Here is a 19,129-nt window from a genome sequence, read left to right on the forward strand (position 1 = left end):
CGTTCGGCGAGAGATTTATTTCTCAGAGTCAACTTTGTGTGCAGACTCTCCTCGGTGTCCGAACACCCCCGTGTGTACACGCAAGCACAAGACCAAGTGCGCACGAAAAAGATCCTGTAATCCATGTCAGAGTTCGGTGGGTTATAGAAACACGAAAATACCCAGCATGCTTCCTCCGAAAACGGCGTATGGCTGCCTAAATGGCGGGGTAAAAAACGGTCATACATGTAAAATTCCACTCGTACAAAATACACGAGTGTACGTGGGAGTTTCAGCCCACGAACGCAGAAGAAGAAGAAGTGGCAGTACACTGAAAAGGACATAGATTTCACAGAAAATATTGCACTTTACTGGATGTTTTGATGTCCAGACCAATGAAGATCCATGTATTGTGTAAAGCTGATCTTTCTGTTTATTTTCAATAATCAGCAGTGAAAATAGACTTAATAAAAGCGTGTGTGTGTGTGTGAGAGAGAGAGAGCTCATTGAAAAATGTCCCTGTTTGCTTGTCTCATGTTCGCTATCTGTGGTTGCTAGCCTTTTTCTGTCAGTGCATGGTTGTCGGTGTGATCTAGTGTGTGTGCTTGAGTGTGTTTGCATGAGAGGAGAGAGATCGAGACAGAGAGAGCTCTTGGAGCGTTTGGGATGGTTTATTGCTCTTTAAGGCTAAGGTGAGGTGGGGGTGGGGAGAGAGAGAGAGTGAATGTACTTTTTAAAATAAATAATATCAAGTCACAAATATTTAGGTAATGATTTGTTACCTACAGCAAATTGATGTATTGTTTTCTGTGTGGTAATTTGTGTATTGTTTGTTCCCAGGCCCTTTTACACGTCCACATCCAGCCATTTGGCGCATGGTCTTCGGTAAGTTGGGTATCTGTTTGTGTGTGTGTTTGAGGAGGATGAGAAGCGACTAATTTTAGTGGAATATGTGACGGGCGCTGTGGCGTGGTGGTAAGACGTCGGCCTCCAAAGCGGAAGGTCGAGGGTTCGAATCCCGGCCGCGGCCGCCTGGTGGGTTAAGTGTGGAGATTTTTCCGATCTCCCAGGTCAACTTATGTGCAGACCTGCTAGTGGCTTATCCCCCTTCGTGTGTACACGCAAGCACAAGACCAAGTGCGCACGAAAAAGATCCTGTAATCCATGTCAGAGTTCGGTGGGTTATAGAAACACGAAAATACCCAGCATGCTTCCTCCGAAAGCGGCGTATGGCTGCCTAAATGGCGGGGTAAAAACGGTCATACACGTAAAATTCCACTCGTGCAAAAACACGAGTGTACGTGGGAGTTTCAGCCCACGAACGCAGAAGAAGAAGAAGAAGAAGTGGAATATGTACGAGACTTTTATATGAGTTATTTTTTTTCCCCTAGATCTGATCTACCAAACTGTACTACTATGATGGCAGGCGCAATGGCCTAGTAGATAAAACGCCCGTGTATGCACAAGATTGGGTGTTTGAATCCCAGCTGCGAAATAACGTCAAATAACGGTTTTATTACCGTTTAATTCGACCAAAAGAAATTTCGAAGCAAACCCGCGAATTAGACAGAACAGCCGCAATGGGAACTTAAGCGCTTCTACCTGATTATGTCTGTCAGTCAAAGAATTCTCATGACCTGAGTCAGCCAATCAGAGTAATATTCACAGGTCAAATGCCTTTGACACACAACAATCTCACAAGATAAACCATGTTGAACATGCGTTTCAGTTGCTTCGCTTTTTCTCGTTGAACAGAGAGCGACAGATTTAGAACCGATCGACTCCAGGCGGATGGGAAATGACGTAAAGATACATTTGATGTAAAGCGAGTGGCGCAATTTCACTTGATTTTTCCGAACTTGGATCATTTAGATTTCAAGTGAGCGGTCGGCATTGCAGACGATGGGCGGTGCCTTGCTGTTCCGTTACGCACCCACCGACAAAACTCGCTTTTCTGTATTTTTGAGTCACTTGAGAAAAAGTGACTCTATGTAATCGGTCAGTGTTAGTCTGTCCGGCCGGCCGTCCGGCCGGCCGTCCGTAGACACCACCTTAACGTTGGACTTTTCTCGGAAACTATCAAAGCGATCGGGCTCATATTTTGTTTAGTCGTGACCTCCAATGACCTCTACACTTTAACGATGGTTTCGTTGACCTTTGACCTTTTTCAAGGTCACAGGTCAGCGTCAAAGGAAAAATTAGACATTTTATATCTTTGACAAAGTTCATCGGATGTGATTGAAACTTTGTAGGATTATTCTTTACATCAAAGTATTTACATCTGTAGCCTTTTACGAACGTTATCAGAAAAACAAGGGAGATAACTAGCCTTTTCTGTTCGGCAACACACAACTTAACGTTGGGCTTTTCTCGGAAACTATAAAAGTGACCGGGCTCAAATTTTATGTGAACGTGACTCATTGTGTTGTGAATAGCAATTTCTTCCTGTCCATCTGATGCCTCATATAATATTCAGAACTGCGAAAGTGACTCGATCGAGCGTTTGCTCTTCTTGTTTAGATAAAGAGAGTATTATCTGACAGCATTTGAAGTGTCATTCTTCAGAATAAATCACGCTGATATTGTTGAATTACATTATTACTTTGTCTTGTTAATTTTTAGCGTGATAAACAAAAAGGGTCCCTGTCTGAATGTTATAACATTTAGAGGGTCACCTAGAATCCGTCCTGATTGGTCAAAAAGCCATATGGGGCACTGAATTGGTAATAATAGTCTATGTCAGTATGTGGTAATGCTAATATCAAGTACGTATGGTTAATTATTCATCCCTAGTCTAGCACCCGGTACATAATAACCTTATAAGGCTGAGAGTCTTAGATGATATGGTGTAACACTGTTGAGTAGATTGAGGTATACAATACATTGTTGGACTTTTCATTTGAACAATCATGAATACTTGGTTTTTCTTTGTTGTTTTTTGTTTTTTATATTTAGTCAAGTTTTGACTAAATATTTTAACATCGAGGGGGAATCGAAACGAGGGTCGTGGTGTATGTGCGTGTGTCTGTGTGTGTGTGTGTAGAGCGATTCAGACTAAACTACTGGACCGATCTTTATGAAATTTGACATGAGAGTTCCTGGGTATGAAATCCCCGAACGTTTTTTTCATTTTTTTGATAAATGTCTTAGATGACGTCATATCCGGCTTTTCGTGAAAGTTGAGGCGGCACTGTCACGCCCTCATTTTTCAACCAAATTGGTTGAAATTTTGGTCAAGTAATCTTCGACGAAGCCCGGACTTCGGTATTGCATTTCAGCTTGGTGGCTTAAAAATTAATTAATGACTTTGGTCATTAAAAATCTGAAAATTGTAAAAAAAAATAAAAATTTATAAAACGATCCAAAGTTACGTTTATCTTATTCTCCATCATTTGCTGATTCCAAAAACATATAAATATGTTATATTCGGATTAAAAACAAGCTCTGAAAATTAAATATATAAAAATTATTATCAAAATTAAATTGTCCAAATCAATTAAAAAACACTTTCATCTTATTCCTTGTCGGTTCCTGATTCCAAAAACATATAGATATGATATGTTTGGATTAAAAACACGCTCAGAAAGTTAAAACAAAGAGAGGTACAGAAAAGCGTGCTATCCTTCTTAGCGCAACTACTACCCCGCTCTTCTTGTCAATTTCACTGCCTTTGCCATGAGCGGTGGACTGACGATGCTACGAGTATACGGTCTTGCTGAAAAATGGCATTGCGTTCAGTTTCATTCTGTGAGTTCGACAGCTACTTGACTAAATATTGTATTTTCGCCTTACGCGACTTGTTTGTTTTTTAAAGCATATAATTTTATAATTATAATTTTTGGGTTGTTTTCACTGCCATTTTGTCTGTCTCACACTTGATTGGATAACGGATGTATCGGTACATGAATCGTAAATCATTTGGCGTTTCAACCAAAGAGCTGGTGCATACGTAATTTCACGTACCAACGTAAGAGAATGATGTTGGGATGGTAAATAATAAGACATACCAATGAAAGATCTATTGTAGGCATATTTTATTCATAGTTTTAATAATTATGTAGAGCCCGGAGAGCATAGATTACTGTGGTTCACGCAATATAAGCTGTCATTATCATCATTATTATATATATGAAATTCAGATGATATATAAGTGAGTTATTTCTGTCTTGTGATTTGACCAGGCGCCAGTGTGCTGTATTTCCTACTGCTGGTGTTTGTGTTGTTCCAAACCCACGCGGATGTACGTCGACTCACCGTGTGGCTCTACCCAGACCTCAGAGACTCCGGGCCTGACACCACGGTAAGCTTAGCATATATCAGTATTCACATTGACTGGAAATGTCCGGTACACTGTACACCCCCTTTATGTCCTTCCTCCAACATTTTGAAAAATCAGGTCTGAAGAAAGGTGGGAGTCATAAAATGGCGTTCAAGTTATAGACTTTTGTGAACAAAAAATGTGTAGAGCTTGAAGCAAGACCTTAAAACATGGGAGGTTTTAGTGGGGGGGGGGGGGGGTCTTGAGAGAGGGATGTGACAGTATTTTAGTTTTTAGGGATAAAGAATTGAAAATACCAAATAAGTTGTTTACTGTGACCGGTTTTGTGGGGAATGAGAGGTGCAGGACGCAGTGTCACCAAGTAGGAAGTCAACTCAGTGATTCGTTACAGAACAAAGAAACATTTTGTTGCTCTGTGAAAGCTTTCTATTGAATTACAGTAATGGCAGAGCAGTTAAGAAGCGAGTACTTCAACATTGAGTGGGCTTCAAAGTCAAACTAAAACCTTCCCAGGTACTGAGTGTTAAAAGCGCATTCCTTCCTGTGTCAAGGATTCCACTCACCATCTCAGATCTGGCCTGGCAATGTTATGGAATACAATGGAACCTCGCCTTTAAGTCTCCCTCCTTTTTAAGACCATGTTTTCTCAGATTTTCATAACCTCTGTCAATTTACTCCTGTTTTAAGACTCCCTGCGTTCAACTTCTGATTCCCTCAGATAAGGGGGGGGGGGAGGGGGGGGGGGGGGGGGTTCCACTATTTTACCATCCTTCCTCTTGGACACATACCAAGACTCAACAGGCTGGATGGTTTCTGTGCTGAGTGGGAATTGTTTTAATGAATTAATTTCTGAAAAGCCACTAGTGTAAATCTGCCAAATCAATCATCAACAATTTCCTACCATGCACAGGAAGCAGCGAGGTGTTGATTTGTGGTATGTGTCCAAGTGGAGGGATGGTCTTACCCCATGTTGATATGTTGGTATGTGTCCAAGAGGAGGGATGGTCTTACCCCATGTTGATTTGTGGTATGTGTCCAAGAGGAGGGATGGTCTTACCCCATGTTGATTTGTGGTATGTGTCCAAGAGGAGGGATGGTCTTACCCCATGTTGATTTGTGGTATGTGTCCAAGAGGAGGGATGGTCTTACCCCATGTTGATTTGTGGTATGTGCCCAAGAGGAGGGATGGTCTTACCCCATGTTGATTGTGTGGTATGTGTCCAAGAGGAGGGGTGGTCTTACCCCATGTTGATTTGTGGTATGTGCCCAAGAGGAGGGATGGTCTTACCCCATGTTGATATGTTGGTATGTAACCCAGTGGAGGGATGGTCTTACCCCATGTTGATTTGTGGTATGTGTCCAAGAGGAGGGATGGTCTTACCCCATGTTGATTTGTGGTATGTGTCCAAGAGGAGGGATGGTCTTACCCCATGTTGATTTGTGGTATGTGTCCAAGAGGAGGGATGGTCTTACCCCATGTTGATTTGTGGTATGTGTCCAAGAGGAGGGATGGTCTTACCCCATGTTGATTTGTGGTATGTGTCCAAGAGGAGGGATGGTCTTACCCCATGTTGATATGTTGGTATGTTTCCAAGAGGAGGGATGGTCTTACCCCATGTTGATATGTTGGTATGTTTCCAAGAGGAGGGATGGTCTTACCCCATGTTGATATGTTGGTATGTAACCCAGAGGAGGGATGGTCTTACCCCATGTTGATTTGTGGTATGTGTCCAAGAGGAGGGATGGTCTTACCCCATGTTGATATGTTGGTATGTTTCCAAGAGGAGGGATGGTCTTACCCCATGTTGATATGTTGGTATGTGCCCAAGAGGAGGGATGGTCTTACCCCATGTTGATATGTTGGTATGTGCCCAAGAGGAGGGATGGTCTTACCCCATGTTGATATGTTGGTATGTGCCCAAGAGGAGGGATGGTCTTACCCCATGTACAAGTCTGACAAGATCTGATATGATTAGAACAGTTTATAGAAGGACTGTGTACGTGTTGAAGAAAAGCTAAGTTCAACATTGGCTGTGGGCCAAAGTCAACCTCTTCACTGGTGTTAAGTGTTATGTCACAATTAGCATAAGAAGAAGGTCACATGACCCTGGTTGAATTACTCTCATGCTATGTTCATGCATATATTACATTTTCTAGGCTACCATTTGCGTGAGAAAAGAACAAAGTGGCAGTCAAAGTTAGCCACCTTGATCCATCTAATGTGACAAGTATTGTGTGGTAGAGGACAAGAGTTTGCTCTGATTCAGATGGGTAAGGTTGTACAGTGGAACCCCCCTTTTAAGACCTTGATTGGGGTAAAAACCGGTCATACACGTAAAATCCCACTCGTGCAAAAAAAACCACGAGTGTACGTGGGAGTTTCAGCCCACGAACGCAGAAGAAGAAGACCTGATTTTTTATTTGTTCTGTTCATGACCTCTGTAAATTTACCCGCATTTTAAGACTCCCTCCATTTTAAGACTCCCTCTATTTTAAGACTCCTTCCATTGTAAGACTCCCTCCATTTTAAGACTCCCACCATTTTAAGACTCCCTCCATTGTAAGACTCCCTCTATTTTAAGACTCCCTCCATTTTAAGGCTCCCTCCATTTTAAGGCTCCCTCCATTTTAAGACTCCCTCCATTTCCATTTTAAGGCTCCCTCCATTTTAAGGCTCCCTCCATTTTAAGACTCCCTCCATTTTAAGACTCCCTCCATTTTAAGGCTCCCTCCTTTTTAAGGCCTGATTTTCTCTGAGTTTTGGAGGTCTTAAAAGGGGGTTCCACTGTACCTGTAATGAAAGGACACCCTGGGGATCAGCCAGAATTCCCCTTTTAAGACCTCCACAAATGTGAAAAGTCGGGTCTTATAAAAGGGGGGAAGTGTAAAACAGAGGTCAATTTACACGATAAATAGTCAATCTGAACAAGCAAGGTCTCGAAGGTGGGGGGGGGGGGGGGGGGGTCTTAAATGGGGGTTCCACTGTATACAACTAGGGATAAGAGAAGGTGTTCTTGATTTGGAGGTGTTCTTGATTTGGAGGTGTTCTTGATTTGGAGGTGTTCTTGATTTGGAGGTGTTCTTGATTTGGAGGTGTACTTTCATCAGAGGGGCCTCACATGGCAGGTACCACTGTATAAGTGCAGTCTTGGAGTGAGAGATGGCTTATGGCTTATGGCTTATGGCTTATATACACACCGTTGGAAAGACAAACAAACTGTGTGTCATTCATTGGAAATGTCGCTCTGTGCTGATTATTTCACCAAATCCTGTGTCTGCCTTTTGTGGAGAAACTGGGTACATACAATAGAATGTGCATATATTTGCATACAGCAGAGCAATTTTCCTAACCCATTATTTAATGAAATATTGAATTCATCAATATCTTATTGTTTCATGAAACAAAATCACTTGTGGTGAGACACACATCATACAATGTAAAAAAATAAAATAAAAGGGAGTTCTTAAAAGTGACTATTGGTGGTTTCATAAATCATACACTATACTGACACAACTTACACAGTTTTACAACACATGATGCCAAGTCAAATAGTTATTTACATTAAAGAAAACAACTACAATGATCATAATGCACTGATACCTTGCACTGTTTGATTCTACACAGAATAGCACGTGATACCCAGAGATTTAAGATGACAGCTGCACATGTAACCCAGTAAGATGATATTCTTTTTTGATTTCTTGAAGCATTTCAAGATTGTTTTGATGAAGAAATCAGATACATTGAGTGACAGATAAAAAAAAAAAGTCATATAATTTGAATGGTAGTTGGTACACCAGTCAGGATTTATTTTCTACCACACTATAAGCTGTCATATGGTGTGCTTTCTGAAGAAATCATAAGAGATAACCTAATTCCTCCTCTCTCTGAACAAGGTACCTTGGCACAAGAACGTTGTTGCTTCTGGTTAATAAATCACTGCTATCTTGCTGTCTACAGTAAAACGTTTTGAGTGTCAGCTTAGCGTGATGTTTGAAGAAGCTAGAGTTTCGTTCATGTCGGAAAAGTCAGAGTAGGATGAGTTAGAGGCGAGAATATGATGAGAAAATTAAGCCTGATTGCCACGGATTCTGATTATGTTGTTTGTCACTGATGTTATCATGAACCCCAATCTCTGCATGATTACTAGGGATTATAAAAAATAATCCCATTAGAATAATCCCTGTAGATTGTGCAGTGTTTATGTGCACACAGATTGTAAGTACATGTACACGCATCTACAAATTAATTAACTCTCTCTCTCTCTCTCTCTCTCTCTCTCTCTCTCTCTCTCTCTCTCTCTCTCTCTCTCTTTCTCCCTTCTCTCTCTCCCTTCTCTCTCTCCCTTCTCTCTCTCCCTTCTCTCTCTCTTTCTCTCTCTCTCTCCCCCCTCTCTCTCTTTCCCCTCTCTCTCTCTTTCCCTCTCCCCTCTCTCTCTTTCCCTCTCTTTCTCCTCTCTTTTCCCTCTCTCTCTTTCCCTCTCCCCTCTCTCTCTTTCCCTCTCTCTCTTTCCCTCTCCCCTCTCTCTCTTTCCCTCTTTCTCTTTCCCTCTCCCCTCTCTCTCTTTCCCCCTCTCTCTTTCCCTCTCCCCTCTCTCTCTCTTTCCCTTTCCCCTCTATCTCTTTCCCTCTCTCTCTTTCCCTCTCCCCTCTCTCTCTTTCCCTCTCCCCTCTCTCTCTTTCCCTCTCCCCTCTCTCTCTTTCCCTCTCCCCTCTCCCCTCTCTCTCTCTTTCCCTCTCTCTCTTTCCCCTCTCTCTCTCTTTCCCTCTCTCTCTTTCTTTCCCTCTCTCTCTTTCCCTCTTTCTCTTTCCCTCTCCCCTCTCTCTCTTTCCCTCTCTCTCTTTCCCTCTCCCCTCTCTCTCTTTCCCTCTCCCCTCTCTCTCTTTCCCTCTTTCTCTTTCCCTCTCCCCTCTCTCTCTTTCCCTCTCCCCTCTCTCTCTTTCCCTCTCCCCTCTCTCTCTTTCCCTCTCCCCTCTCTCTCTTTCCCTCTTTCTCTTTCCCTCTCCCCTCTCTCTCTTTCCCTCTCTCTCTTTCCCTCTCCCCTCTCTTTCCCTCTCTCTCTTTTTCCCTCTCCCCTCTCTCTTTCCCTCTTTCTCTTTCCCTCTCCCCTCTCTCTCTTTCCCCTCTCTCTTTCCCCTCTCTCTCTTTCCCTCTCTCTCTTTCCCTCTAGATCTCCCCTCTCTCTCTTTTCCCTCTCTCTCTTTCCCTCTCCCCTCTCTTTTCCCTCTCTCTCTTTCCCTCTCCCCTCTCTCTCTTTCCCTCTCTCTCTTTCCCTCTCCCCTCTCTCTCTTTCCCCTCTCTCTCTTTCCCTCTCTCTTTCCCTCTCTCTCTTTCCCCTCTCCCCTCTCTCTCTTTCCCTCTCTCTCTTTCCCTCTCCCCTCTCTCTCTTTCCCTCTCTCTCTTTTTCCCTCTCACCTCTCTCTCTTTCCCTCTCTCTCTTTCCCTCTCCCCTCTCTCTCTTTCCCCTCTCTCTCTTTCCCTCCCCCTTCTCTCTCTTTCCCCCCTCTCTCTTTCCCCTCTCTCTCTTTCCCCTCTCTCTCTTTCCTTCTCTCTCTTTCCCTCTCACCTCTCTCTCTTTCCCTCTCCCCTCTCTCTCTTTCCCTCTCTCTCTTTCCCCTCTCTGTCTCTTTCCCCTCTCTCTCTCTTTCCCTCTCCCCTCTCTCTCTTTCTCCTCTCTCTCTTTCCCCTCTCTCTCTTTCCCTCTCCCCTCTCCCCTCTCTCTCTCTTTCCCTCTCTCTCTTTCCCCTCTCTCTCTTTCCCTCTATCTCTTTCTCTCTCTCTTTCCCTCTCTCTTTCCCTCTCCCCTCTCTCTCTTTCCCCTCTCTCTCTTTCCCTCTCCCCTCTCTCTCTTTCCCTCTCCCCTCTCTCTCTTTCCCTCTCTCTCTTTCCCTCTCTCTCTTTCTCCTCTCTCTCTTTCCCTCTCCCCTCTCTCTCTCCCCTCTCTCTTTCCCCTCTCTCTCTTTCCCCTCTCTCTCTTTCCCTCTCCCCTCTCTCTCTTTCCCTCTCCCCTCTCTCTCTTTCCCCTCTCTCTCTTTCCCTCTCCCCTCTCTCTCTTTCCCTCTCCCCTCTCTCTCTTTCCCTCTCTCTTTCCCTTTCCCCTCTCCTCTCTTTCTCGCTCTCTGTTTCCCTCTCCTCTCTTTCTCGCTCTCTGTTTCCCTCTCACTTTATCTCCTCTCTCTCTCTCTCCCCTCTCTCTCTTTCCCTCTCCCCTCTCTCTCTTTCCCTCTCCCCTCTCTCTCTCTTTCCCTCTCTCTTTCCATTTCCCCTCTCTCTCTTTCCCTCTATCTCTTTCCCTCTCCTCTCTTTCCCTCTCTCTTTCCCTCTCCTCTCTTTCCCTCTCCTCTCTTTCCCTCTCCTCTCTTTCCCTCTCTCTTTCCCTCTCCTTTCTTTCCCTCTCCTCTCCATTCTCTCTCTCTCCTTCTCCCCACCCCCCCCCCCCCCCCTCTGTAGATCCTACTGTGCGCAAAGATCTTGTACAGCAGTACCTGCGGTGTGTGGACCCTCCCATGAGAGGACACCGCCACACCTTCTCTTGTCCCTTTTTATATTATCTCTGCCAAAGTATACCTGTCATGACAGGCCACCTGCAATGTAGGGACACTTGGCTGGTCCCAAGGGTGTCCTTTCATCACAGGTACCACTGTGGTGCTCTTTGCTGTGAGCAAGGAAGGACACTTCTCACTTGTCTCTTCCTCTCTTTCTGTCTCAAGACCTGTTTACCCTTACTATTTTGGAGTCATTTATTACTATTTTTAGGATTTTGGGGGGAAAATACTCCATTTGAGTTCAGACTACGATTTTCAAATGTGCTTCAATGTTACTAATGTTGTTGTTTGTAACCACTGGGTTACTATTTTGGTCATCAGATTACTATTTTTTGACTTGACCATTCCTCTTGTCAAGTTTTGGGGGTAAACAGGTCTGTGTCTCTGCCGCAAGTGAATCAATTCGGGTCACTGCTACTTGGATGGTGTAATGTGCATGACTGACCACACCATGTATGTCGGGCGGAGATTATTTATGGTCAAGGGTCTGAGGCCTGTCCAGCAAGGGCCAGTGAGCTGCCAAGTGCATTAATATTACACTAGTGGTACCCGTGCTACGCACTTTGTGTGCTGCGCATGCGATGTCATTTTGTTGGTTATGTGCTTGTGAAAATGTTGTTTGCACCCCTCCCCCCCCCCCCCCCCCGCACATTATCCCGCATATAATGAATTATATTCTCTTGGTGAAAAATAAAATGTTAACCCTTACACCGGTGCAATTCTGTAACACATGTTACATAGCCACTGGTGAATTAACAGAGAGAAAAATAACAAAAAACAGTCATATAGGTTTTCGCATCAATGGGAGGTAATCGGAACTGACCAAAAAGACTGCGCGACCGCACGCGACTATACAAACAAACAAAATAAAATACAGCAGGTATGGCGTTTGCATGAATCCATGATTACGTCTACATGAACAACAGTGATAAAAGTGCGCATCTCTTCCCAGCCGTGCAGCGCTTTGAAAGTTGGAAGCATTAAAATTTAAACGGGTAAAAAGCCATCGTGAAGATACGAAAAAAAGTATGACGTGTAAAATACTTAATGATTCAAACGCATAGTATAACATATGTAACTGACAACAGAAAATATATACATGGTTCACACACACAATCGAGTGCACACATCCATGCTTATTTAAAGTCATGTACACACACACACACACATACATACATGGCATCAAGCAACACACAATTAAATGACACATATGGAATATGGAAAACGTATAATGGACATGAACATGGCAAGTAATTTACACCGTTACCTACTATAAAATTGATGATATATATATACCACTCACTTGCTATTCGCCTAAAAGCTTGCAGTGTGCTGTGACACATATAAGAAACCAGAAGAAAAAAGGACTTTACTTTGGCGAAAAGAGCATATGCTGCTTATTTTTGTACATAACTGCTATAACTGTATTTTTTCCGAACACTTACATGTAAAAAACATAGAGATATATCTTACCATTTCACTAAGACAGCCAAAATAACGGTCAAATTAAGGGGAGATCATGATGACGTACATGTCTATGGTTGCACCGGGGGAAAATATTTAGTCGCTGGAACCTATAAGGTTATACGGCGACTTATCAGGTGATAATGTTTCGAACTTATCTTTTAAAAATTAAGTAAACAAATCTATGGAATATTTTGGAGTTCCATTAACAGATAAACAGATCTATCTATCTTCTTATATAGGTTTTCGCATCAATGGGAGGTAATCGGAACTGACCAAAAAGACTGCGCGACCGCACGCGACTATACAAACAAACAAAATAAAATACAGCAGGTATGACGTTTGCATGAATCCATGATTACGTCTACATGAACAACAGTGATAAAAGTGCGCATCTCTTCCCAGCCGTGCAGCGCTTTGAAAGTTGGAAGCATTAAAATTTAAACGGGTAAAAAGCCATCGTGAAGATACGAAAAAAAGTATGACGTCTAAAATACTTAATGATTCAAACGCATAGTATAACATATCTAATTGACAACATTGACAACAGAAAATATATACATGGTTCACACACACAATCGAGTGCACACATCCATCCATGCTTATTTAAAGTCATGTACACACACACACACATACATACATACATGGCATCAAGCAACACACAATTAAATGACACATATGGAATATGGAAAACGTATAATGGACATGAACATGGCAAGTAATTTACACCGTTACCTACTATAAAATTGATGATATATATATACCACTCACTTGCTATTCGCCTAAAAGCTTGCGGTGTGCTGTGACACATATAAGAAACCAGAAGAAAAAAGGACTTTACTTTGGCGAAAAGAGCATATGCTGCTTATTTTTGTACATAACTGCTATAACTGTATTTTTTCCGAACACTTACATGTAAAAAACATAGAGATATATCTTACCATTTCACTAAGACAGCCAAAATAACGGTCAAATTAAGGGGAGATCATGATGACGTACATGTCTATGGTTGCACCGGGGAAAAATATTTAGTCGCTGGAACCTATAAGGTATAACACATGTTACATAGCCACTGGTGAATTAACAGAGAGAAAAATAACAAAAAACAGTCATATAGGTTTTCGCATCAATGGGAGGTAATCGGAACTGACCAAAAAGACTGCGCGACCGCACGCGACTATACAAACAAACAAAATAAAATACAGCAGGTATGACGTTTGCATGAATCCATGATTACGTCTACATGAACAACAGTGATAAAAGTGCGCATCTCTTCCCAGCCGTGCAGCGCTTTGAAAGTTGGAAGCATTAAAATTTAAACGGGTAAAAAGCCATCGTGAAGATACGAAAAAAAGTATGACGTCTAAAATACTTAATGATTCAAACGCATAGTATAACATATCTAATTGACAACATTGACAACAGAAAATATATACATGGTTCACACACACAATCGAGTGCACACATCCATCCATGCTTATTTAAAGTCATGTACACACACACACACACACACATACACATACATACATGGCATCAAGCAACACACAATTAAATGACACATATGGAATATTGAAAACGTATAACGGACATGAACATGGTAAGTATTTTACACCGTTATCTACTATAAAATTGATGATATATATATACCACTCACTTGCTATTCGCCTAAAAGCTTGCGGTGTGCTGTGACACATATAAGAAACCAGAAGAAAAAAAGGACTTTACTTTGGCGAAAAGAGCATATGCTGCTTATTTTTGTACATAGCTGCTATAACTGTATTTTTTCCGAACACTTACATGTAAAAAACATAGAGATATATCTTACCATTTCACTAAGACAGCCAAAATAACGGTCAAATTAAGGGGAGATCATGATGACGTACATGTCTATGGTTGAACCGGGGGAAAATATTTAGTCGCTGGAACCTATAAGGTTATACGGCGACTTATCAGGTGATAATGTTTCGAACTGTTTAGTAAACAAATCTATGGAATATTTTGGAGTTCCATTAACAGATAAACAGATCTATCTATCTTCTTATTATTTTAGGTTCGTCTGGGGTAGAGAAATAAAACACACAGCTAGGTTCGTCTGAGGTGCGGTCGCGTGTTTAGTCGAACCGAAAGTTGAAGAAGAACCAATCACAGATCTCTTTCGCCGCGATGTCAAAGTTCAGGTCAAAGTTCACTGTGTCTGCTCAAATTTGCGAGACAAACCTCTTCAAACTTTGTTCGTGGACAAAATTGGAAGTCGGGACCTAGCGGAATCGATTTCCTGGGTCACGTTGGCATAGCAACCGAAGGAGAAGGCACAAATCCGCGCGGTTTGGTGACAGGAATCGAAAAACCACCGAAAATCCTACCAGTATTATATAGTAGATGTACTATCACCCCTGGCTCTCTCTCAGTCTCTCTCTCTCTCTCTCTCTCTCTCTCTCTCTCTCTCTCTCTCTCTCTCTCTCTCTCTCTCTCTCTCTCTATCTCAAAGAATTCTCTCTTTCTCTCACACACACAAACACACACATAAACACTCTCTCTCTCTCTCTCTCTCTCTCTCTCTCTCTCTGAGTCTCTCTCCCCCCCCCCCCCCCCCCCCCCCCCCCCCCTCTCTCTCACTCTTTCTGTGGATCAATTTGTCACATCAAGGTACAAGTGTGAGCGCCACTGCAGATTGAGTGTTCCTCATGAGTTAGTCATGCCACAGTTTGATGCCCTGCTGTTATTGTTCAATAATTCACAGCCAGGTCTGCTGGTCACCGAGCTCCCCCCAGCCACTCAGGGGGCGCTTCATCTCTTCTGATCTCTGGATAGGCATTGACTCTGTAACTAGGGAAGGATTGGGGGGGGGGGGGGGGGATCAAAGCAAAGTATTATGGCACCTTTGTCTTGGAGATGGGGGATTGGGAGGGGGTGGGTGGGAAGGGTAAGTTGCTTTGCTGGGGGGGGGGGGGGGGTCGTCCTTGGTGTGTGAGTATGGTTTTGAGTGAGTGGGTGTGAGTGGGAGTATGGGTGGGCGTGGTGGATTGGTGTGTGTGTATGTGTGTGTGTGTGTGTGTGATGATGCACCAAAGTTCCACAAAGGAGGAAAGTTGTCCATCCTCTTGTGCTTGATCTGTTGTGATATCATGATGGGGATCAACTCACACAATGATGGGGATCAACTCACACAACTTGGGAGGGACAGAAGGTTTATGGCACTTTTGTCTTGAGAAGGGGGCAGGGGGGGAGGATGTGTTGCTTTGCTGGGGATGTGTGGGTGTATGTTGCTGAGATTGGAAAGTGGGGGGGGGTCGCTCATTTTTGCTTGTAACATTTGAAAGAAGTCATGTGTAATAAACTGTCAAGGGATGGCATGGGTTTGTTTGAGAAACACTTCCCATTTAGTACATGTGGTTTTGAAACTCACTGTGTTGTAATGCTATTCCTTCTTCAAACCATAAACATGAGAAAAAGAACTTGTCGCGTAAGGCGAAATTACTACATTTAGTCAAGCTGTGGAACTCACAGAATGAAACTGAACGCACTGCATTTTTTCACAATGACCGTAGTCCGCCGCTTGTGCAAAACGGAGTGAAACTGACGAGCCTGTTCAGCGCGGTAGTGGTTTCCCTGTGCTGCATAGCACGCTTTTCTGTACCTCTCTTCGTTTTAACTTTCTGAGCGGGTTTTTAATCCAAACATATCATATCTATATGTTTTTGGAATCAAGAGCCGACAAGGAATAGGATGAAATTGTTTTTAAATTGATTTAGGAAATTTAATTTTGATCATAATTTTTATATTTTTAATTTTCAGAGCTTGTTTTTAATCCAAATATAACATATTTATATGTTTTTGGAATCAGGAAATGATGTAGAATAAGATGAACGTAAATTTGGATATAAAAAAATTTTTATTACAATTTTCAGATTTTTAATGACCAAAGTCATTTAATTAATTTTTAAGCCACCAAGCTGAAATGCAATACCGAAGTTCGGCCTTCGTCAAAGATTGCTTTACAAAAATGTCAATCAATTTGATTGAAAAATGAGGGTGTGACCGTGCCGCCTCAACTTTTACAAAAAGCCGGATATGACGTCATCAAAAGTATTTATCGAAAAAATGAAAAACATGTCCGGGGATATCATTCCCAAGAACTCTCATGTCAAATTTCATAAAGATCGGTCCAGTAGTTTGGCCTGAATCGCTCTACACACACGCACAGACAGACAGACACACACACACACATACACCACGACCCTCGTCTCGATTCCCCCTCTATGTCAAAACCTTTAGTCAAAACTTGACTAAATGTAAAAAGTGCGGGGACATAGCTCAGTGCATGGTTATTGTGCTGGTCGTGCTGCTATTGGCATGGGTTTCAACCCAGTTCTCGGCAAGGAATTTATTTCCAAGAGTCAACTTTGCGAAGACACATCCAGGTGTCTGCACACCCCCGTGTGCTCACATGCTCACGATAAAATCCCAAGCTCACATCAAAAGTTGCAAGGCTTAGAAAACATGAATGTACTCTTGCCGGAGAGAAAAAAATGGGTAGCGCGATTCTCATGTATTAAAATGAGGGAAGTCTGAAAAGGGGGTTCCACTGTACAGGAATCTGACCTGCGTTTTGCATTCTGATTATGTACTGATTCACTACTCCTGTAGCTAGACCACATTGTGTGGCAGTCTTCTCAATGGTAAATATCTATTGATTTTTCTGGCGATGTCAACATCACTGTGTTCATAATTTTCAGAAAATGGAGTTAGCTGGCCAGCAAAGTCACGATGATCTCTGCTTTCCCAGTCCCCTGGTGGCTCTTGTTCTTTGTGCGTCAACTGTTCCGGGCCAACGAATTTCCATAATTCGATCCTCCCTCGAGTCCTCCAGATATAGCAATCTCTCTTGCGGCTCTAAGTTGGTTGACGTTCAGATTGTGTCGTTCGGCATAAGAGCGTTTTTGTTGTTAGAGTTTACAGTGTTTGTCGTATTCAAAATAGGCGGAAGAAAACAGAGGTTTTTCTAGTTTATTGTAGAGTGTGTGTCTGCATGAGCACATTCAGAGATTCAGTACTACTTGCAGCCAGTGGGATTTAACAGTCTAAATAGTACCACGCAGGGGAGTGTGAGAGTCACAGTCCTTTTACAGGTGTGTTTTGAAGGAAGTAATTATACATGGAAAGGTTTTGGCCGTGCACAGAAAGCAGCTAGGCTGTTGGTAGGGTGTCCAAGTGGAGGGACTGGTCTCCTACAAGCCCACCCACATCTCAGATGGCATCTTCGGGGGGGCAGGGGGCGTTGAGATGGATTTCACTGTCTTACTCTTAGTACCACATAGGGGAGCAGGGGCGGATCAGTTCATTTTATGGGGGGGGGTTTCCAAAAGTATATTGTGAAGATATGGGTTTGAAGGTGCCGAGCCGACGGCGCGAAGCGCCTAGCTTGCTTGGGGGGTCCGGGGGCATGCCGGAAAATGTTGAAAAAAAGGATGCAAAATGGTGCAATCTGGTGCATTCTGAGGATGATCATTACCAGTTTCAGGCAGCAGATTTTGTCACTGTTTAATACCCCAAAAATTGAAACTCAACCCAAAAAAACACACACAAATATTTTTTTTTTTGGCTGGGGGTGGGGGGTTTCCGGAAACCCCAGAAACTCCCCCCCCCCCCCCTCGTCCGCCCCTGGGGAGTCTTAGTTTTTATATGCAGCATTTGCTTTTCCAAGTAGATGTCACCCAGTCTGTGTTGCTCAACAAGTTGATGTGATAAAATGTTGCCCCCAAGAGAAATGAATGGAGAAAATGGGGCGGAAAAGTCACAGCAATATTAAAGGGGGTGGAAGAGGGGGAAACATGCCAGGCAGAGACAAGGGAATTAAGCCACTCTGTCTTCCCTGCCAGCGAGGGTGCTCAGTGCTCTTGTTTCTTATTGATTGTTGCCCTTTGCCTGAGATAGGCTGTAACTTTAAAGATCTCATCTACTGACATATTCTGTATTATGCACAGTGGATTTTAAAATTGCGTGGAAGCTGAGATGTTTTAATGACATATTAAAACCCAGCACACATAGGATGGGCAGAGCACAATGGGCACTGGTGTGTTTGATATACAGTACAGGGCACCGGTGTGTTTGATATACAGTACAGGGCACCGGTGTGTTTGATATACAGTACAGGGCACCGGTGTGTTTGATATACAGTAAAAACCTGTCAAATAAGGACACCCTTGGGACCAGACAAAAGTGTCCTTATTCTGCAGGTGTCCTTATTAGACAGGTGCAAGTAAACGCGACAAAGTCAAGTTGAGAGAGAGAGAGAGAGAGTACTGCACATGTACATGTACATTTATAAGAAAAACAGAAGCTGTTTAGATTAAATAGAGAAACATTTAATATTGACTGTTGTAAAACAAGTTTAAATGCTTTTTATCGATATATCAACTGTATAAATTTAAATTGTTAAAAAGTTACTGGATCTCATTCATACAACACATTCACATTCACTTCATTCTGCACTCATCAGCTTTTGAAAGAATTTGTCCAGCGACATTGTCTGAGTGGACCATTGATGGCAATGTGATTCGCACGTTTGGTTGAAAACCACTCGAACACGGCGTCATTTAGCTCTTCGTATTCGGTTGTCTTCTTCGAAACCCATTTCTGGTCAGCACGTCCGTCTCCCGATTCCCACAACTTCATTATTTTTTCCCGATCGACGCTGATTTTCGAAATCTGCGTTCTCCCACACCCAAGCTCTTGTGCAATCGTTCGGCATGATTTCCCACTTTCCAGTTGTTTGACAACATTTATCCTTTGTTCTAAAGTCAGCGCATTTCTTCCTTTTCTTGAATTTGAATTTCTTGCTGCCATCTTGTTAAACACGAA

The 19,129-nt window shown here is 42.8% G+C and overlaps 2 protein-coding genes across 3 annotated transcripts in view; one reads left to right on the top strand and one right to left on the bottom strand.

Annotated features, from left to right (window-relative positions):
* LOC138980528 (uncharacterized) overlaps positions 1-19,129 on the bottom strand; it is a 321,773-nt gene that overhangs the window by 121,837 nt on the left and 180,807 nt on the right. The gene's annotated exons all lie outside the window — the stretch shown is intronic.
* The window catches only part of LOC138980530 (phosphatidylserine synthase 1-like), a 52,598-nt gene that overhangs the window by 3,507 nt on the left and 29,962 nt on the right, over positions 1-19,129 (top strand). The window contains exons 3-4 of the mRNA XM_070353422.1: positions 820-864; positions 4,161-4,279. Of these exons, the coding sequence (XP_070209523.1) occupies positions 820-864; positions 4,161-4,279 (164 nt within the window). The remainder of the gene's footprint in view (positions 1-819; positions 865-4,160; positions 4,280-19,129) is intronic.

Source organism: Littorina saxatilis, linkage group LG11, assembly GCF_037325665.1.
Source record: "Littorina saxatilis isolate snail1 linkage group LG11, US_GU_Lsax_2.0, whole genome shotgun sequence".
Classification (NCBI taxonomy): Eukaryota; Metazoa; Mollusca; class Gastropoda; order Littorinimorpha; family Littorinidae; genus Littorina; species Littorina saxatilis.